Consider the following 21,626-nt stretch of genomic DNA (forward strand, 5'->3'; position numbering starts at 1 on the left):
ATATTATAATATATTATAATTTATAATATATTTATATTTAATTTATAGTTATATTATATATTTTATATTTATATAATTATATAATTATGTAAACATCAATAACATATAATAAATATAATTATACTGAATCATAGGTAGATAGATAGATAGATCTTTGATCACTGCCTGGCACATTCCCAAGTGTTAAATTAAGTGTTAGCTATCCTGATTTCCCCACCAGGGCAAGAGAATGGCTTTTGCATATTTCTGTTCAAATGAGAAGAAATCGCCTAATTTTACAAAACTTTTTCTTAGAGAAAATTTTAAGCATATACAAAAATAGAGAAAATAGCATGATAATCACCAGCCACCCTCCCTTGGCTTCAACACTTTGCAGCTTGTGGCCATTTAGTCTACTACGCCACATTCCTTGCCTACGCACTCCTACCCTCTGCCACTGGCTGGTTTTATTTATTATTTTTTTAGATGATTTTATTTATCTATTCACAATAGACAGAGAGAGGGAGGCAGAATAATGCCCTCAGGGTCCATCCATATTGCCTATTTCATGATGGCTTATTTATTTATTTATTTATTTATTTAAATATTTTATTTATTCGAGAGATGCAGAGACACAGGCAGAGGGAGAAGCAGGCTCCCTGCTGGGAGCCTGATGTGGAACTCAATCCCAGGACCCTGGGATCACGTCCTGAGCCAAAGGCAGAAGAAGCTCAACCACTGAGCCACCCAAGCATCCCCACTGGCTGGTTTTAAAGCAAATCCCAGATATCATACAGTTTCTTCTGTCAACACTTTAGTATCTCTAAAGATAGCACTTTAGTAAGTATCTCTGAAAGATAAGAACTCTTTTCAAAACATAACCACACTACGATCATATATAAATTTAAAAATCCTTTAATATTATCAAATAGTCAGGGAAAGCCTCACGTATGTAGAGCTCAGCTCCCAGGGCAGCCACCTGATCTCCTGCTCCCAGAGCCCCGGCTGCGAGCACTTGTCAGCCGGCTTCTCTGCTTGCTGCTCCAGGTGCGGGATGCCGTGGCTGTGATCCGTTACCTGGTCTGGCTGGAGAAGAATGTGCCCAAAGGCACGGTGGATGAGTTCTCAGGGGCAGAGCTGCTGGACAAGTTCCGCGGGTGAAGAACCACTGCCGACCTTCCGGACGGACTGTCTTTAAGTGTGGGGGGTGGGGGCAAGGAGGAGGACTTGGTCTCCTTACTTCAGGGGCAAGTCAAGCACTCCTTGTATTTGGGGGCCTCTCTGGAACAAGGAATTAAGCTGGGCAGGGCCTGTTCGATGACAGTCCCCAGGCCCAGCTGAAAGCGGGACAACTTGAAGGGCCACCACCCATCAGTTGCCCCCTAGTGTCTGCTTCGGGCACAGACCCTCTCCCTCAGACCCCAGGAGTAAGGCTAGGGAGGGTGGAGGCTGGGTCAGGCCAGGTGGGGCTCCTGGACCACTTGAAAATATCCAGTTGGAGAGTGAAGTCCCCTAAGGGCATGCTTGGCCCAGGCTGTAAGCAAACTGTAGGTTTGAGGTGCAGGGTGCTGCTCTGGGGCTGGGGAAGCTTTCAGACATAAGGAGCTAGGTTTCTTCTTCATTCTTGCTTTACCACAAACTCACTGTGGGACAACGGGCCTTGATTGTCCCATCTGTAAAATGGAGGTGGAGGGGGAATAATTGATGCCTACAATCCCTCCTTGTCTGACCGTGAATGCTCTGTAGCTGACAGACTGGAGCCTGGGAAGATGGTGCCAGGAGGTGGGGCCAGGAGAGCCAAATGGAGTCTGGCTGAGGAAGAGGCAGCCATGCATCATTTGCCCTGATCAGATACCCTGGGCCCAGCCTAGTTTCTGAACCCGTCTGTTGACCATTCCCGCCGTGTACTTTGCAGAGAGGAAGACTTCTCCTCTGGACCCAGTTTCGAAACCATCTCTGCTAGTGGCCTGAACGCTGCCTTGGCTCACTACAGGTACTTCAGAAGCAATTTTCTTTTTTTTTTTTTTTCCTTTTTTTTTAAAATTTTTTTTTAATTTATTTATTTATGATAGTCACACACACACACAGAGAGAGAGAGAGAGAGAGAGAGAGAGGAGGCAGAAACACAGGCAGAGGGAGAAGCAGGCTCCATGCACTGGGAGCCCGATGTGGGATTCGATCCTGGGTCTCCAGGATCGCGCCCTGGGCCAAAGGCAGGCGCCAAACCCAGAAGCAATTTTCTAGAGCTTGTGTGGTGGGATCCTGGGGGGCTGGGGGGCGGTGTGAAGGACGGAGTGCTCTGGGACCCAGGTCCACATTTACGGTTTGAGGCCATGGGTATTGTGGGGGCTCCAGGTGGGCAGCGGAGCTCAGTCAGAGGTCCAGAGTCTTCTTGAAATTGAAAGGCCAAACAGTTGTTGACCACGAAAGACTGAGACTTTGTGAGCACACAGTGCTGAGGGATCTGGAAGGGAGTTAGGGCTGCTGCTGCTGAATGCTTTTCCTTGGCTTCCTGTCAGTTACTTATATTAGCTAATTCTTAAAGCTCTCAAATACACAGGCAAAGAGGCCTGTTTACTCAGCCTGAGCCAACGAAGGTGGGCCCAGAGGCAGGCTAACCAGACGTTTAGCTCCATAGAAAACAGACACCTGCAGGACTGCCTCATGGAATTTGGGGGCCCAAGCAGACCAGAATGCCTTAGCCTGGCACGGGGACAGCAGGAAGAGATCAGATGCCCTCCATGGGCCAGCCTGCTCTATCCCAGAATTCCCTCCCTGGAGTCTCCCAAGCCTGCAGCTGCCTTGGCCCAGCCCCTTCTCCTCCACTAGAGAATAACAGGGGAGGAACTCCTTGGCCCTACCAATTCTTGCTCTCCAGCCCCACCCTCGAGGACCCCCCCACCCCGTCCTGTGTCTTGGCTTCTCAGGGCCCTCTGCTCCCAGAGGCTGCAGAAAGTTAGAGAGAGAGAGAGAGAAAGAGAGAAACAGAGAGAATGGGGCTAAGCACCTGGGTCCAGTCCCAGCTCCTTCTCAGCTTTAGCCACAGGGCCTCCTGCAGACTCTGCAGGCCTGTGTCCCTTGTGTAGAAGGAGATGGCGGCACTGGATGCTCTCCGAAGCTCTCTAGGCTCCCGCATTCTGGGCTCTTTCCTGGGGACCAGGGCCTTAATTGGTGAGGTACCAGATCAACAGATGTGCACTGAGGACATTAGCGGCATCCATCAAACACTCCCCCAGGGCCCTTGGGGAAGTAAGGGGTGAGGGGTGCCCCTGCTTCCACTCAGGACCCCCACCCTGCCCAGTGCAGGCTTAGGCTGCTCACTTCTCAGTGGTTCTCCCTTTCCTAGTCCAACCAAGGAGCAGCACCGGAAGCTGTCTTCAGATGAGATGTACCTGCTGGATTCCGGGGGGCAATACTGGTATGTATTCCCCACACTGCCCTGGCCAACTATCTCAGCTCAGGCACCCAAGGCCCCCCAATAGCCGGCTGCAGCTTTCCCTTCCCAAGTGTGAGTCCTCTGAGAAAAAGGAAAGCCCTGGATTGAATGATTGAATGAGCCTGAGCATCATTCCCATCTTCACACTTGGGGACCCCTGCACAGTGGGAAACACACACAAGCCAAAACAGTGGGGCTGCCCACGCAGCACCTCTGTCAGAATCAGGAAACATCTCTCCTTGCTCAAGTAAAATGTTTTTGAAGCCAGCATATTATGACACAGTCTGAACAGCCATGCTTAGCAGCCCTGCCTAGCTGCACAAACACCGCACCCATATTCTCACCTACTCATGCACACCCCAGACACAGGCCCCATGCCACCAGCAGCATGCATTCTCCTCAGTCACTTCTCCCCACACTGCATAGATGAGGTAACCATATCCAGCTGGGGTGGGGGGTGAGATTAGGCCTCCAAAAGCAGCAGGCAGGTAAGAAGAACAATTTCAGAGAATGCCTGGAGCACAGGAAACAGGGCACACTTATCAGCATGGGTATGTGTGCGAGTAGATGCGTGTGAGTGCTCTTCTGAGTGTGCACATGACCATGCAGAACTATGTAGGAGGACCCTGTCCCCCTGCTCCAGCATTCCACAATCTGTATATCCACCTGTGTGCTCTCATTGAAATTCATATATAACCATAAAGTGCCTGGGACCCAACTTTAGATGTGTTACCCTTGTACAACGAACAACCTGAACACCCAGACAGAACAACCATGCAAAATAGGCTAACCCCAGTTTTCCCAAAAGTGTGACCAATCATTCACACAGAAGTTGAGATAAGATGAACCAATAGATTATTTTCCCCTTTCTCATCTAGGAAGCAAGTGGATTATGGAAAGCTTGGGCAGGGTTGGTGCAGGGAGGAAGGGGTGTACTGAACTGATGGAGGAGCAAGGAGTCATTTCAAACTGATTCCCATTCTCTATCCTGTGGAAATGGTGAATGTGCTAATGACAATGGCTCTTGTTCTGAGCACAGCGTCACCAGCTTGGCATTGCATGTACTATGTACTTGAGACGGCCAAAGTGCAAAGAGGAAGTGGATTTGTGGGGTGTTGCTGGATCGGGGCATGCTCAGATCAGGGTGAGGCTGGGGAACTGGTCACCTCACTTCCTCTTCTCTCCTTCTAAAGAAGTCTGCCACGCCTTGTGACCTGCTCCCAAGGAGGAATCCCCAGGGCCCTGGGGCCATATTTCCCCTCCCCCTCCCTGGTGGTGGCCACAGGGGTCATCTGGGGGCACAGCTGCTGCTGGTGGTTGAAAGTCAGACTTTTTGGTTTCTGGCTTCAGTTCCCTGGGACTCTAAGCAAGTCCTTGGGTCAGATCCATGTTTACAAGGAGAGGACTGTGTAGAGAGTCAGCATTTGTTCCAGGCCTGGCTTCACTGAGATTCAGGAAAAGAGATGGCTCATGGCCTTGATTGCCTCATCTGGGAAATAAGGATAACGCGGCCTGCTCTGCTGCCCTTCCCAGGGAGCTGCAGGAGTGTTCTAGAAATGGTAAATAACCGTGTGAATGTTTAAGAAAGAATGTAATGATCTCTCTGAACCTCAGTTTCTCCGCTGGTAAAAATGGGACTTCCCCTCCCTCCTGCCTCTCTGAAAGCCTAGAAGAAAGATTCCTTTTAAAGCCAGACTGACGCTCAGCAGTTGAGGGTCTGCCTTTGGCTCAGGGCATGATCCCTTGTCCCGAGATCGAGTCCCACATCAGGCTCCCTGCATGGAGCCTGCTTCTCCCTCTGCCTATGTCTCTGCCTCTCTCTGTGTCTCTCATAAATAAACAAAATCTTAAAAAAAAAATAAATAAATAAAGCCAGACTGACCCAAGAAACTCTGCTTTATAAAATGGCCAAAATAGGTGGTTTGGGGGCAGATTATGTATGTTGCAGATCAGGATTGTCAGACAACATAGCAATTTTGAACTTAATAGCTGTGCAGAGTCCCTTTATGCACAGATGCTGAAGATGGGAGCTTGAGAATGGCATCTGTGTTCTTCCTTTATCCCTAACTCACCTCCCCCAACCCCACTCCTGCCACTCGAACCGCAGTGGAAAACACATGGGGAGCACAGGGCCACAATCCCTACCCTCAAGTGTTCAGCAGAGCTATATATGTTGATTTTTCTTTCTCTGCAGGGATGGAACCACAGACATCACCAGAACAGTCCACTGGGGGACCCCCTCGGCTTTCCAAAAGGTAAGCATTCCCAGAACTCCCCTACCCACCTTTCCTCAAGGGACACCCAAGCAAACACTCCAGCAAGAGCCCTTCATTTTACAGAGGCTGAAACTGAGGCCCAGAGAGGTTAAGTAGTTTGCCCGGGGTCACACAGCAAGTTAGAACCAGAGAACCCAGGGCTCCTAGCTACTTACCCATAGATAGTTCAGGCCACCAGCGGGGCCTCAGCCCCAGCTCATCATCATTCCATTTCAGTAAATCTGTGAACAAATATTTACTTAGTGCTGTCTGTGTGCCTAGCCCTGTATGGAGCAGAAAGGAGGGGAAAAGGATTCCAGGCACTAAGAAATAGCACAGGCAGTCTCAGAGGTGGAGGTAGAAAGGGGCTGGAGGTTTTCAGAAAGCAGCGAGGGCTGACCCACCTGGAGCAGAGGCTGGGACATCCTCTATGTGTCCCGGGGACCTTTGGGTGGGTGGGGAACAGGGGGCCACATTCGTGCATTCAGCAAGCAGACTGTGGCTCAGACATGGTGCTGGCAAAAGAGAAAAAAAACCAAAGCCGGCCAGGCCTCAAGGAGCTCACAGTTTAGTGGCTTGCGTCCACTGCCCCAGGCTGTTGTGCACAAGATGACAAGCCTGTGTGTGTGTGTGTGTGTGTGTGTGTGTGTGTGGTGAAAGGGATTTATAACATTGCCCCAAGGAGCAAAGAGGTCACTCACTGGCAGCCCACTTCCCTCCCTTTATCCACAAGGTAAACCAGCCCAGCCAAGCAAGGCTGACCTGCCAGATTATGAAGCCCCAACCCAAACATAAGGCCTTAAGCAAATCGAAGGGTAATCATAATAGTGATAATGGCTCTGCCCCGTGTTTGAACATTTACTCTATTTGAAGCACCTTGTATGCCATGAGTCTACCTAATTCCTCTCAACAACCTCATGAGCTGGTACTGTGATCATTCTGTTACAAATAAGGAAACTCGCCCAAGGTCTCAGAGTTTGTGAGTGGCCAAGTCAGGATTCTAGCTTGGGGAGTTTGGCTCTTGGTCCACCACCATTTATAAGCGTCCCTTGGGAACCAGCCAAAGAGAATCATATGGACCAAGCTCCAGCTTTTTGATGGGTCCCCCTCAGCTGCCTCTGGCTATTTTACAGAACTGGGGTGACCACATGTGAGCCTGCACCTCCCCCAACACAGCCCCCCTGTAGGCCTAGGCCCACACATAGCTGGAAACTCCTAGGATTCTCCTCTTACGCACCACGTTACCACTCTCTCTCCTCATCAGGAGGCATACACCCGCGTGTTGATAGGAAATATCGATCTGTCCAGACTCGTCTTTCCTGCTAGTACATCAGGTGGGTTTTGGAAACCAGGCTGGACCCAGAGACTCACACCCTGATTTCACTGGACCCAGGCTGCCACCCAGGAAGGCTAGCAGGGCAGGAATTTTATTATCATTGCATCCATTGTATAGATGAGAAAATCCAGCCCAGAGAGTGAAAGTAACTTGTCTAAGGTCACACAGAGGGTTGTTGGGAGAGCCAAACCTTGAACCCAGGCATCCAGCCTCCTAATCTAATATTATAGCTCAGAGGGGAGGGAGAGGTCACTGTGGGTTACAACAGTCATGGAAGGATTCTTAGAGGAAGCAGATATCTTGATAGATGGGGAGAAACTCTAGTAGAGTCATCAGTCCAGGTAATTAGGTACAATGTAGGATGTGCTGGAAAAAGCACATGCTAAACTGCCTCTCAGGAGTGATTCTCCAGAAGTACCATCTTGGTAGTTAGCTCTGGGACAAGAGAGCAGGAAAGGGCAAAGCAGATAGTCTGGGGTTCAGCTAACTGACTGGGGCCATCTCTCTTCCAGGGCGAATGATGGAGATATTTGCCCGAAGAGCCTTGTGGGATGTTGGGCTTAATTATGGTCATGGAACAGGCCATGGCATTGGCAACTTCCTGTGTGTGCACGAGTGTAGGTGTCTCTTCTACACTTCTCTGGGTCCCCCCCTCCATGAAGGAGGTAGAACATTTCACAGGTATGGTAATGACTAAGACCCACAAAGATGCAGTGACTCACCCAGGGTTATCCAGCTGGTAGGAGGTGATGCTCCACAGGGTAAGTGAGAAATGGTAGCAACTGGCCCTTCCTGCTGCCTGCTTGGTATCCAGGAGGGCCTCAGATAGGAGTGGCAGGTCAAGGCCTAGGGGCTGGCTGGCATAGATGCCAGAGAAATAAAAAGCAGAGACAGTCTGGTCCCCATAGCAGCCCCAGGTAGACAATGATGTGGTGGACAAGTGCTGCCAGAGATGCCCTAGGGTTCCCCAGTTATCTGGTCCTCCCCAGAGCCTGCTAGTTTCCAAGCTGGTGAGTATGGGAGAATTGACACCATGCCTACATCTCCTTTTCCAGGGCCAGTGGGATTCCAGTCTGGCAACATCCCCATGGCCAAGGGCATGTTCACTTCCATCGGTACGGCTCTTGGGTTCTTCTACCCCCTCTCCACCCTAAGACTAGCCCAGAACTGCAGTCTAGAGAGCACCAGCCTTCAGGGAGCTTGCCAAGCATGGACCCCTCTGGGCTCCAGCACTCCCAGCCCCAAGCACATTGTCTCCCCCCGAACCCTAAAACCCTTCAGCTCAAACACCTTATTTTGCCCTTGGGAGTTGGTTCCTGGCTGTCCAAACTCTGGAGTCTCCAGTCAAATGCTGGGGTAACAGGACAGTAGCACACCAGGAGATGGGAGTGCCTCCACGATTGAAGTAAGCTCTTAAGTCTTCCCTGCTGGGCTACAAGGCCTAGCAAGTTACCTCCGCGTGGTCTGTGGTGGGCCTGCCCAAGCCAGGGGCAGCCAGGCAGCTGGGTCCTCCAGCCACTCCTCGATTGGTACAGGAAACACGGGCTTGAATCCTCCTCCTGCTTAATACCACCAGCATCTCTGTGTCTCTTAGAACCTGGCTACTATCAGGATGGAGAATTTGGGATACGTATTGAAGATGTGGCCGTCGTGGTAGAAGCAAAGACCAAGGTAAAGTGCTTCTGAGACAAGCTAGAGCTGTAGACATGGCAGTGACTGCATGGCAGTGACTTTGGAAGGCTGAAGGAAAGAGGCATTTTATTGATGGACATGAATTTATTTGGAGTTTCCTCCACTCCAGAAAAACCCCATAACTCAGAGTTTTTCAAACCTGTTTGCACATTATAATATCAGCATCAGCGGAAGAGCTTTTTGGTTTTAATGCCAATGCCCAGGTCCCACTCTAGACCAAATGAATCAGTATCCCTGCCCTAAGTCATTGGTTCTCAAGGTGCAGAGTAATCACCAGAAGAGCTTGTTAGATGTAAAGATGCCCTATATTAGCAACCAACAGTATAAAATATCTGCATATAAACTTTAAAAGACTTATGTGGAGAAAATTGCTACAGAGGGGCATAAAAAAGATTTAAGTAAATGGTGCTCTCTGGAAGAGACACCTCAATATCATGGAGATGTCATTTCTCCCAAAATTAATCTGTAAATTCAAGACAACCTCAATTTCAGTGCTAAATGGATGCTTTTGTAATTTCACAAAATGATGGCAAAGTTTACTTGCAAAAATAAGCATGCAAAAATAGCTAGGTAGTTCGGAAAATTCTGCAAAAGAAGATCAATAAGGGAAACTAGCCTTTTCAGATATCACCCCATACTCTGAAGCTGCTGTAACAAAAACAGTATGGCACTAGAGATGGGAGAGACAGATGTAACGGTGGAACAGAATAGCTAATCCAGAAATACATCCTCTAATTTCTTTTTTTAGAGGTGACAGAGGGGCAGAGGGAGAGGAAAAAAGAGAATGCTAACCAGGCTCCACACTGAAGGTGGAGCCTGATGCAGGGCTTGATCCCACAGCCCTGAGATCGTGACCTGAGTCCAAATCAAGAGTCGGATGCTTAGCCAATTGAGCCACCCAGGGACCTCCCCAATTTCTATAAACAAAATGGGGATTTAATTTATAATAAAGCTGGTGTTTCAAAACAGTGAAGACGAGAAAGATTTAATAAATGGGCAGGGGGAACAAATGGCCAATCGTTCTGGGGGGGGGCTATAAAAGTGAAAAAAAAATAAAGTGAAGAACCTGACTGGTACCCCAAAATAAAATTCTGAATGGATCAAGATTTAAAGGTAAAACCATCAAAGATCTGGAAGAAAATCTATATTAATTCATTTATAATCCCAGGGTGGAAATGGGCCTTTCTATGCAAACCCCAGAAGCTGTGAAGAAAAAGATTGATAAATTAAATGCGAAACTGTCTATATAGAAGGGCGTCTGGGTGGCTCAGTCAGTTAAGCATCTGCCTTCAGCTCAGGTCATGATCCCGGGGTCCTGAGATGGAGCCCTTTGTGGGGTTCCCTGCTCAGCCGGGAGTCTGCTTCTCCCTCTCTCTCTGCTGCTCCCTCCACTCATGTGCGCAGGCTCTCTTTCTCTCAAATAAATAAAATCTTCTTAAAAAATGTTTACATGGAAACAATACCATAAACAAAGTCAAAAGATGTATGACAAATAGAGCATGCACAACGGGGAAAGCGTGCATTTCCTTCTTTTACCATGAGCTTTTTACAAATCAGTAAGACAGAAGCAGGGAAAACAGAATTAAAAACAGGCAAAGGGCATGAAGAGGCAACTCACTAAGATCAATACAAGTGACCCATAAGCATGCAAAGATGCTCGACTTTATTCTTAAAGAAACACAAATCAAGTCAGCAATAGATGACCATGTTTCACCTGACTGGCAAACAATGAGAGATTTTGATGATACCCAGGACTGGTGAATCTATGAGGAAACGGGCCCTCTCACGTACTGCTGGAGGAAGTACAAATTGATACAATCTTTCTAGAGGGCAATTTGACAACATCCATCAAAATATCTATTTAAAATGCCTACACCTTTCGTCCCAACAATCCCTCTGCCAGATATGTGTCTTCTGGATCTAGTCCCAGAAGGTCCCATCAAGATACATTGATGTGGATTGTAGCATCGATGGTCATAGTAAAAAACGAAGTGGAAACAGCTTAAGTATCCACCACTGATGAAATAAATCATCATCTGCATACATGGGCCCTTACGCAGCCCTTAAAAAAAGAATGAAGTAGGGACGCCTGGGTGGCTCTGCGGTTGAGCCATTGAGCCTCTGCCTTTGGCTCAGGGTATGATCCTGGAGTCCTGGGATCGAGTCCCGCATTGGGCTCCCCACAGGGAACCTGCTTTTCCCTCTGCCTATGTCTCTGCCTCTCTCTCTCTGCGTCTCTCATGAATACATAAATAAAATCCTAAAGAAAAAAGAGTGAGGTAGCTATCCCTGTGCTAATATGCAGCGCTCTCCTACATTTACTATTAACAGGGTGTAGAGAAGGTGCAGAAAAGCATCTGGTAGGATCCGTTTTCTGTGGATTGAAACAGTTAATTAATGGTTAATTACCACATATGTCTTAAATGTTTTCAGGAAGGAAACCGGGCAGGGAGGAGACTTGCCATTTTTATTGGGTATCTTTTTGTAGTTTGAACTTTTGAAGCACAAGCATGCAAGGGATCTCTGGGAAATGGGAATTATGGCCTATTTGTTCTTCTTTATACTTCTCTCTATAGATACGTCAGTTGACAGACACAAAGAAGTTTGGATATAGAGAGAGAAATAGATAAAGACATAGATTAGATAGATATGAAAACCTAATAACTTATCTTAAAATCATTTAAATGTAGGTTCCCAGCCCTGTACTAGAAGGTTGTCATTCCAGTGGTCTGGGGGGTGGACCCTGGAATCTCTGTATTTAACAAGCCCCTGTGGTGCTGTAGATGCACACACTTAGAGACAGGCAAGCCTAAAAAGCACCAGAGGTGAGGTGCTGAGTGGCAGACCAGGGTGAGGGGAGGTGGATGAGGGGATGGTAGGTTCTGGCCTACCTGGAGTCTCAGGCTTGACAAGGGTCAGTTCCCTGTGCCCATGGCTTCTGAGTGGAGCACTCCCTCCTTCCCTTCAGCCAAGCATGCTCTACTCACTCAGTCTCCTGCTTTGCCACCTCCCCTGTGGCACCCCAGTATCCAGGGTCCTACCTGACCTTTGAAGTGGTGTCTTTGGTGCCCTATGACCGGAACCTCATTGATATCAGCCTGCTGTCTCCCGAGCACGTAAGTAACATTCAGCACTGGCCGTCTTTCAGCCCATAAGCTCCTGACTGCCTTCTTCCCAACTCTGCACCTCTCTTGCCTCTGCTCCCCCTACCCCAAGACCTTCTGCCACTTCTCCTCCCCTGGGAGGATCCACACTGTTGCACACACCGGGTCATCCCTCCTCTACCCACCAGAGACCCCAAAGCTTCTAGAACTCTCTGGTCATACCAACCTGCCAGGTAGTGAACTCCTGGGGAATCTGAGACTGAATCTCTGGACTCTGCCTCCTCAAGTCCTAAAATAAGCCTTGGTCCCTTCTTATGTAAAATGGAGTTAATAATGCTTGCCCGACTTTCATTCCTGGGCCTGAAAGTCACTCCCATCCCCACCCACCCCACGAAGGTTCACTGTGACACTAAACAGCCACTCGTGAATTGCCTCTGAAAAGCCCCAGAGAATGCCTGTGGCCTGATGACGGCTGGTGCCCCGGGGTGATCTGTGCACTCCCTGTGGGCAGCTGGGCCAGGGTGGGCAGCCGGAAAACCATAGGATGGGACTGGCTGGCACCAAGACCTCATCTCTTGGCAGCTCGGCCTGGGGAGGCCCTCACCCCTCGTTCCCTTTGCAGCTCCAGTACCTGAACCACTATTACCAGACCATCCGCGAGAAGGTGGGCCCAGAGCTGCAGCAGCGCCAGCTGCAGGAGGAGTTCCAGTGGTTGCAGCGGCACACGGAGCCCCTGTCTGCCAGGGCCCTGCGTACTACCTCTTTGGCTCCTCTGTTGGTGGTCTCCTCTCTTATCATCCTTGGCTGGAGTGTCTAGAGGCTCAGACTGGCTGGCCAAACCTCTAGCTCAGCAACCCTCAGCCAGCAACACTCACGCCCCAAGAGCCCCCACCAGCCCATTGCGCAGGAAACCATTGCCTTCAGCCTTCTTTTCCAGAACTAAGCCCCAGGGACACAGGGCTTCTTGGCCCCAAGCAAGCCCCCTCCAGGCTTGTACACCTCACCCTGGGCTCCCGACCCCCAGCCCTGGGATAGGAGAGCCGGCTAGTTGCTTTCCTCCTGTGAACCCAGTAAGCACAACCTATAACCTAGCAGAGCATCTTACCACCACCCCCATGCAAAACCAATCTAAGGCAGTACCCGACTCTCAGGGGCTCCATGGCCTTGAAGAGCCCCACCCTATCGCCACCTGCTGGATATAGTCAGAGCTGTTCCCACCCCTACCGGCTCCCGACTTGTTGGTCTTTCCACACCCTTGAAGCTGCGTCTGACCATCCCAACCTGCCCTTGGCCCTCCAGTGCCCTCCTGGCTGCAGTCCACAGGCTGAAAGAGCAAGGGCTGCCTTTAGGCTCCTTGCTGTGACTGGAGAGGCAGAGGAAGGGAAGGTGGCTGAGTCTTCTGGTTGCATACTGCCACCAGGAAGGCCAGCCAGACAAGGGGCATGGACAGCAACCTGCCCCACATGTGAGCTCATCACTTCTAAACCCTGGGTGGGCTCCATGCCAATTGACAGGACAGGGAGTGAAACCATTACAATTTGGCCATGGGGTAGGAGGAAGTATGGAGAGGATTCTGGAACATGACCCTACCCAAAGTTGATAACAACCTCAGCAGCAGGGCCCAGTCACTATCCCTGACTTGCCAGCACATGCGGAACTCTTTTAAGTTTCCAAAATGCAGCTACAGTGGCAAGGCTGTCAAATCCTCCAGCATCCTTGGATGGTCTTTAACCTGTGTGGGCTAGCTGAACCTGTGTGAGTCTGCTTTCCCCATTTTCCAAATAGGAAGACTGAGCTCCAGATGGGTGGGACCTCTCCAAGGACACACAGTATTTGATTGGGACCTGGTGGAGCACCATGTAAAATCCTTTAGCATACCTCCAAGCCCTTCCCAAAGTCACTGAGCCTGCTGTTGGGGGCAGGGCAGAGGGGAGGGAGGGAGAGTTTTCTTTGGTCAGCCCTGCCGTTAGCCACCTGGGCTTACATCCTGCTAGATGCTTAAAACAGCATGGCAATGAAGCCTGCCTCTGGGTTTTGCATTGCGTCTTCTGTATTGCTGGGGACTGCTGTTACCTGTGGCTTTTGTGGTGGGGGAGGAAGGGGAGGGGATAAGGTGGGGGGAGGGATGTGAGGCTCCAAGAAGCTCAGCTGGAGAGCATGTGCTTGAGAATGTGCGTGTGAGCATGCGTGCACATACGTGTGTGAACACTCATCAGCATGCATGCCACGCCCAGCCAACCACCTCCCATGCTAAAAGTCACAGCCTTCTGGAGAGGCTGGAAGGGGGCCTCATGCTGTGGGACTTGTCAAATGTAGTCCAGGAAAGTTGGATGCAGCACCCATGCTCCGCTGGGCACCGTCAGGGGGAGGAGAGAATCAAGTATCCGGGGCTGAGTGCCGGGTAAAGGTGCCAGGCAGAGGAGGCCCCCACCTAGGGCCACTAGGCCTAGTTTGCTGAGTGAGGGTGACCTGTGACTGTTATCACCATGGATGCTTATATCCAAAGGCCCCATCTGGGAGCCATCCTCAATGAGACCCTACAGCACCCAACAGTGGGCCTCAACTTGCTGATTCATTTACTCTCCCACTGGTCACCACACAAAGACAGTTACTAATAATAAAAATTAAAGTTATCACCACCATGATCATGATCATCATCAATGCTACCATTCACTGAGTGTTTCGTTTATACGAGGCACAGTGCTGTATACGCACTTTAAATTCTTTTTAAATTTTACTGTGATAAGAACAGTAAACATGAGATCTATCCTCTTAATACATTGGGTTTTTTTTTGTTTTTTTTTCTCTTAATACATTGGGTTAAGTGTCCAATACATTATTGTATTTTCCCACTCAATCTCCACAACCTCTGAGAAGGTACTTTTACTGTTCCCATTTTACAAGTGAAGAAAATGAGTAAGGCTCATAGAGATTAACCAACTCGTTCCAGGTCACTCTGCAAGAAAATGATAAAAGCAGGACTCACACCAGTCAAATGACTCCAGAACCCACTCTCTCAGAAAAGGCCAGGTGATATGGCATTCACATGCCTCAGAAAACTGAGGCTCAGCCAGGACCACACAGCCAGTGAGTTGGGATTCAGACCCAACTGATGTTCTGCATACCATCCTGCCTCCCCAGGGCCTGCCCACCCAGATCTTTCCCTTTGTTTTTGTTTTGTTTTGTTTTGTTTTTTGTTTTTTTTTTTAGATCTTTCCCTTTGATCCCTGATACCCGCTCCTGGGCTTCAGGTGGGCCATAGACAGCAGGTGGCCCAGGGACCCACTCACATGCTCTCAGCCCAGGGCAGCTCACGTACTCCCCTTTCCTCCCTTCAGTGCAAAACTCAGCATTCTGTGTCATCTCTCCCCTTAACCACCCCTTCCAATTCACCATCACGAGGTTAGGAGCCCTGGCATCAGAAGCACGACGGCAGAGGGGGCTGCTGCCACCCCAGCTCCTCCCTCCCTGGACCCCAGATGGCCAGCACACTGAGCAGCCTGCTGGGAGGGCTTCCCTCGGCACCAGGCAGGGACACATTCAGGACGCATACAGCAAGGCTAATGCCCACAGGAACACTTGAGACATCATTGGGAATTGAGGATAAATAAATGCCCCCCTCAGAAAAGCCCCTTCACCTCTCTGGTCTTCAGTCATCTCTTCTGTAAACTACCTATACCACCTTCCACATGAGGTTATGCTAGAGGTGAGAGAGGCTCATAAGATCCGGATGTGACAGCACTCTGAGCCAGGAAGCCACGCAGACAGGAGATGATAATGATATTCTTTGCTCAGCATGAGTTCAACTCTTGCCTCACCTTTGGAGGTAGGTAAGGAAAAAAAAAAAACAGGATCCAAATTTTATACATAAATCATCAAAACCAGACAGGCTTTTGACCAAGTATCTAATTTGTGTTTTTCCAGCTTCGGAGAGCCTAAAGTGCCTTAGACATGCTACAAGGACAGCCACAGAAAACAGAGCCCCAGCCAAAAGCAGCCTGCGTGGGCTTCCTATAAAATTGTGTTGGAAATAGTTGCAGAGCCAACTTCTGGGGGATTGACCTGTTCAGTCACTTAAGGCCTTGTGCTTAGAAGAGCCCTGTCCAGGGGCACCTGGGGGGGCTGCCTTTGGCTCAGGTCATGATCTCAGGGCCCAGGGATTGAGTCCCACGTCCTCAGGCTCCCTGCTCATCAGGGAATCTGCTTTTCCCTCTCCCTCTGCCCCCACCCCCACTCCTTCCCCCACTCGTGCTCGCTTGCTGTCTCAAATAAATAAATAAATAAATAAATAAATAAAATCTTAAAAGAAAAGAGAAGAGCCCTGTGTTCCACTGTCACTATTTTGAAATTTCTTTTAAATTTTTGAACAAGACGTCCTGCGTTTTCACTTTGTACCAGGTCCTACAAATTCCATAGCCAGTCTGGACTAGGAGATCCATGACCAAAGCAACTTCCTGCAAGATACATCTGTGAAGGCAAGGGAAACAAAAGCAAAAGTGAACTATTGGGACTTAAGATAAAAAGCTTCTGCACAGCAAAAGCAACAGTCAACAAAACTAAGAGACAACCTACAGAATGGGAGAAGGTATTTGCAAATGACCTATCAGATAAAGGGCTAGTTTCCAAGATCTATAAAGAACGTATTAAACTCAACACAAGCAAACAATCCAATCATTAAATGGGCAGAAGACATGAACAGACATTTCACCAAAGAAAACATACACATGGTCAACAAGCACATGAGAAAGTGCTCTGCATCCCTTGCCATCAGGGAAATACAAATCAAAACCACAATGAGATACCACCTCACACCAGTGAGAATGGGGAAAATTAACAAGGCAGGAAACCACAAATGTTGGAGAAGATGCGGAGAAAGGGGAACACTCTTGCACTGTTGGTGGGAATGTGACCTGGTGCAGCCACTCTGGAGAACTGTGTGGAGGTTCCTCAAAGAGTTAAAAATAGACCTGCCCTACGACCCAGCAATTGCACTGCTGGGGATTTACCCTAAAGATACAGATGCACTGAAACGCCGGGACACCTGCACCCCGATGTTTCTAGCAGCAATGTCCACAATAGCCACACTGTGGAAGGAGCCTCGGTGTCCATCGAAAGATGAATGGATAAAGAAGATGTGGTTTATGTATACAATGGAATATTACTCAGCCATTAGAAACGACAAATACCCACCATTTGCCTTAACGTGGATAGAACTGGAGGGTACTATGCTGAGTGAAATAAGTCAATTGGAGAAAGACAATCATTATATGGTTTCACTCATACGGGGAATATAAGAAATAGTGAAAGGGATTATAGGGGAAAAGGAGGGAAAATGAGTGGGAAAAATTAGAGAGGGTGACAAAACATGAAAGACTCCTAACTCTGGGAAACGAACAAGGGGTAGTGGAAGGGGGGCAGGCGGCAGGATGGGGGTGACCGGGTGACGGGCACTGAGGAAGGCACTTGATGGGATGAGCACTGGGTGTTATGCTATATGTTGGCAAATTGAACTCCAATAAAAAATATATTTTAAAAAAAGAAGTATTTGGGTTCCTTTATCTCAAGCAAAATGGCAGAAGAGTCAGATGGATTTGACATATTAGTGTAAAAAACATAATTATTGTTATAGTTATGCCTTATAAATAGTAAGAGATCACCATGTCCTCAAACGGTGTGTGGCCGGTGAGTTTTGTAACTTTTAACAGTAGAAATCCCATGATGTGTGATTTTATGAAAAAGGGGTACTTATCCCCCTAGTCTTTAAGTAAGTGAAATATAATAAGTACTCTTGAAATAAACTTTACATTTTCTTGTGGGGGAAAAAAAGAAAACAAAGACTAAGAAAAAGCGTGTTTTGGGATGCCTGAGTGGCTCAGTGGTTGAGTGTTTGTCTTTGGCTCAGGGCGTGATTCTGGGATGGAGTCCCCCATCGAGCTCCCCACAGGGAGCCTGCTTCTTCCTCTGCCTGTGTCTCTGCGTCTCTCTCCGTGTCTCTCATGAATAAATAAAGTCTTGGAAAAAAAAGAAAAGAAAAAGCGGGTTTCATCCCTTTGATGTACAGATAAGGAAATGCAACAGCAGCCCAGAGAGAGAGAGGGACTTGCCCAAGGTCACGCAGCCCACTGTGGCCACAGCAGGGATGAAATTCCCAGCATCCTGACTCAATTCTGCTGGCTCATCTCTTGCTTTCAGTATGTTCTTCTGTCACTCCCTACTTCCTCTAAGGAGCAAACTGAAGCCAAAGGAGACCTGTTTCAGGTCACACAGCGGTGATAACAGTGGTGATGATGGTTTGGGCTACATTTTGTGATGCTATAAATCCTTTTTGGAATAGGGAAGAGCCTCGGTGAGGTCATACATACATACATACATACTTATATATATACACAGTCTCAATGGTTCACTTTTAAAATAATAACTAAGCCAGTCAGTTCACCTCATTTGCCAGCCAGCTGGCTCGAGTTCCTGAGCTGGGACCACGGAAGGGGTGGAGCTGGCCGCCTTCACCCAGCTAAACCACGTCAGCAGTGAATTTTACCAACTCACTGCGCACTTCCTCAAATCAGTGGTTGGGCGCTTCTGGTTCCCAAAAACATGGAAATTTGAAAGAATCAATAGCAACTGTCTTCCCCGAGTCCATTCTGGGCCCTCCGTCAGTCCTAGGCACTGGGAGCTAGGAGTGGGAGGTGCTCCGGACCATGCCCAGCCAGCCCTTGCCCCTGGCCGGCCCACCTCCTCACTTCCTTGTTTCTTTGTGAAACAGGAACTGAGTGAGCAGCTCGAGTCGGAAGGATGGCTGGTTGAGAAAACCCCAGTGGTCCTTGGCAAGGCCATGAAGCTGGAAAGCTCATTTCCCTCCCAGGGGTCCCTAGGAGTTCTGGATTCCCTCACTTGTCATACCTTCTGTGTTCTACAGTGGCTTGGCCTGAGGGACCCTGCCCTTGGCAAGGTGGAGGCACACGGAATAGGGGCCAGAGTCACCTAGCAGAGATTCAGGTGGGGTCCAGATGAAGTGTCAAAGCAGGTGCCATGGCAAGAGGAGAAACTGTGGGTGGGGCCTGAAGTGAAGTGATACAGTCCCCCACCAGGTACCAAGCATTTTGCATGAACTGTGCACTGAACTGACAGTATTCTCCCTATACCCGTCATCCGGGTAACTCTGGTTACACATACACAATGCACACACACATGCACTCACACTCCCCAAACAAGGCCCACCTTATCACTGTCTCCACAAGAGCGCCTTGCCCAAGGTCACTTGCCCAAGGCCATGCAGCCTGTAAGTGATATATTGTGATTTGAATCCAGTTCTACCTGACCCCACTTCTGAGCGGTGACTTCTGCTCTTCCTCTTCCCTAGACAATTGTCCCCTAGACTGCTCAGCGACCTTAGTCCTTGTAAACTTTGGACACAGTCCTAGGCAGAACAGTCTGGTCCCTCCCAGTATCCCATAGAAAGGCCCTGCAGTGAGCAGTGCCTGTGTTTTTATCTGAGCACCAAAGCCCAGCCTCTTCTTTGCGGTCATTGCCACAGCTGCCTGCAGGTGTTCTTTGTTTTTAAACCGAGACCTTATCAGGAGTTAGAGATTCAGAGATGACTTTCTCTCCCATCAGCCCCTGCTGCCAGGGACTCCCCAATGCTCCTAGAGCTGCAAGCTCTGCATGTATGTCCGTGTACCTGAGAAATGGATGCTTCCTGCCCAGGCTCATCCCCTCCTCTGCCCTTCCCCTACCTGTGCTTTTATTCTTCTCACCCTCCCTGCCTAAGATTACCACCATGAACTCTGCTCGTGGGCTGGCCTTTCCAAGGTCTTGGAAATGCCTATTTCCAAGCGACTGTGTGGTCTCTGCTTGAACATTTCCAGAGACAGGAAGCTCTACTACCTACCCAGGGCTGAACTAGTACCATCTAAATATCAAGAATGTCTGGGCACCTGGGTGGCTCAGTCTGTTAAGCCTCCAACTCTTGATATTGGCTCAGGTCATGATCTGGGGGTTGTGAAGTCGAGCCCGGGTGTGTGGCTCCACACTGGGGGTGGAGCCTGCCTAACATTCTCTCTCTCCCCATCCCTCTGCCTCTCCCCCTCCCTCTTTCCCTCCCATTTGCTCTCTGCTCTCTCTCTCTTTCTCAAAACATATCAATAAGTATTGAAAATGTCTTCCTCAGAAGGAACCCAAACCTTCCATTTCTCTGTTTCCCATCATTCCTGGCCACCCAGAATACAACCCTTCCTCTACATGACAGCTGTTAAAGATCAACTTGCTTCCCCACCCCAACCCTCTAAGCCAAATATTACAGGGGTTGGGTATTCCCCAGGTTGACGGGGCTTCCTATAGATCTCACAAACACACTTAAACAGCATTAGCTATTCAGCTTTTATGCATGGAATCAGACTTCCCGATGCCTTCCACTTTCTCTTCACTCCTACTGCCTGACACAGAGTATTATTTTCCACTAGGTGTGTGTGTGTGTGTGTGTGTGTGTGTGTGTGTGTGTGTGTGTGTTTGTGCATGTGGTTGGGAGAGGTGAGAATAAGAATCATTTGGGAGGTTTAACCAAATATAGATATCCTTCAATACCCAAACTCTTATTCTGTCAAACTAGGATTGTACCCATTCAGAGAGTAAGGGACGTTTACACACATATCTGGGTGCCAAATGCATCAAACATGCCACCCATGATCTTCTACCAAATTAGAATCTGTTCAGGGGTGCAGGTAAGGAGCTGCTCTATGTGAATGCAGCCTACAATAACCTTTGTGTCATTGGCAACCCTGTTACCTACTCTCTGAGGGTTCAGATGGATCTCACTCTCTGTGGACCCTCCCACCCCAAAACACACACATCCTGTAATATTGCTGCCAAATCAAGGCTTTCCTGCCCCATACTTATACTGAGCACATCTTTGCGATAATAATGCCAATTTAAACTGCTCACCTCAGAGGGTTGTATTGGGATTAATGTAGTGCTTGGCAAAGAACAAGTGCTGAGCAAATGTAAGCTTGCCTCCCCCACCTAGCCCTAAGCTCCCAGGTGCAAGGGATTTTGACAACTATTTATTTTGCATGTCTTCAAAGTGCCTGTCCTTTCTGCCAGCCCATTATCGAGTTTGAGGCTGCCTTGTTCACTGCACTACTGATCTGGATCACTTCTTTAGCTGAGGGCAGTGTGTACCTGGAAAGTAATCTATAAAATGTTAATGTATTGCCCAGAAGGGAAACCTGTTTAAAAGGTGTTTAGGGCCCATTAACCAGCTGGAGACTGACCTCAGGGGACTGGGGCCAGGGCAATCTACTGGGAGGGATAAATTGTGGGAAGGCGAGTCCAGATGGGGGAGCCCTGGGCCCCTCGAGTGGGTGGGGGCAGCTGCTGCCAGAGGAGGCACATCTGAAAAGGACAGCGCTGAACATACTTGCCCCCTTCTGTTCTGGGGAGTTCGTCACCTCTCTGCTTCGCTAGAGGTTCCTCTCCACCCCTGCCGCCTTTTCCCAGGCCCAGGGAGGCGGCTACCCAGCACCCCGTTAACTGGCTGCCTTTGAAGGCTCTGCGGTTAGTGTGTGAGCTCGGCTAGCGGCCGTGCTGAGCAAACAGGAAGCGGGGCACATCCTGCATGCCGGTTGGGGGACAAGCCGCCGTCGTGGTGCAGGTCCGGAAGGTTCTGGGGGGGGGCCTCCGGCTCTGACCGCTCCCGCAGCCCAAGCCCCGGGGTGCCTTCCCTGAGCCCCTGCGGCCCTAGCCCGCCCCGCGCCCCGCGGGATCACCGCCCCTGCCCCCACCTACTCCCTCCACCCTGAGGGGGGGGTCCTTCCTGGGCCGCCCGTGGT

The 21,626-nt window shown here is 49.3% G+C and overlaps 1 protein-coding gene and 1 long non-coding RNA gene across 4 annotated transcripts in view; both read left to right on the plus strand.

Moving 5' to 3' along the window:
- The window catches only part of XPNPEP2 (X-prolyl aminopeptidase 2), a 28,174-nt gene extending 14,300 nt beyond the window's left edge, over positions 1-13,874 (plus strand). The window contains exons 12-21 of one of the 2 annotated variants that reach the window (XM_055337411.1): positions 1,027-1,136; positions 1,895-1,972; positions 3,326-3,397; positions 5,610-5,670; positions 6,935-7,004; positions 7,519-7,623; positions 8,062-8,121; positions 8,601-8,677; positions 11,725-11,814; positions 12,425-13,874. In XM_055337411.1, the coding sequence (XP_055193386.1) occupies positions 1,027-1,136; positions 1,895-1,972; positions 3,326-3,397; positions 5,610-5,670; positions 6,935-7,004; positions 7,519-7,623; positions 8,062-8,121; positions 8,601-8,677; positions 11,725-11,814; positions 12,425-12,619 (918 nt within the window). In that variant the 3' untranslated portion in view covers positions 12,620-13,874. The remainder of the gene's footprint in view (positions 1-1,026; positions 1,137-1,894; positions 1,973-3,325; positions 3,398-5,609; positions 5,671-6,934; positions 7,005-7,518; positions 7,624-8,061; positions 8,122-8,600; positions 8,678-11,724; positions 11,815-12,424) is intronic. The other variant, XM_055337412.1, reaches the window with a different exon arrangement.
- Positions 13,875-13,932: 58 nt separating this feature from the next.
- Positions 13,933-16,118, plus strand: LOC129518374 (uncharacterized). 2 transcript variants are annotated; one of them, XR_008666181.1, is made up of 2 exons: positions 13,933-15,632; positions 15,727-16,118. It is a non-coding gene; the product is annotated as an uncharacterized LOC129518374 (long non-coding RNA). The 2 variants fall into 2 exon arrangements; XR_008666182.1 differs by having other exon boundaries at positions 13,933-15,628.
- Positions 16,119-21,626: the final 5,508 nt, after the last annotated feature.

The sequence above is a fragment of the Nyctereutes procyonoides genome, unplaced genomic scaffold, assembly GCF_905146905.1.
Source record: "Nyctereutes procyonoides isolate TBG_1078 unplaced genomic scaffold, NYPRO_anot_genome, whole genome shotgun sequence".
NCBI lineage: Eukaryota > Metazoa > Chordata > Mammalia > Carnivora > Canidae > Nyctereutes > Nyctereutes procyonoides.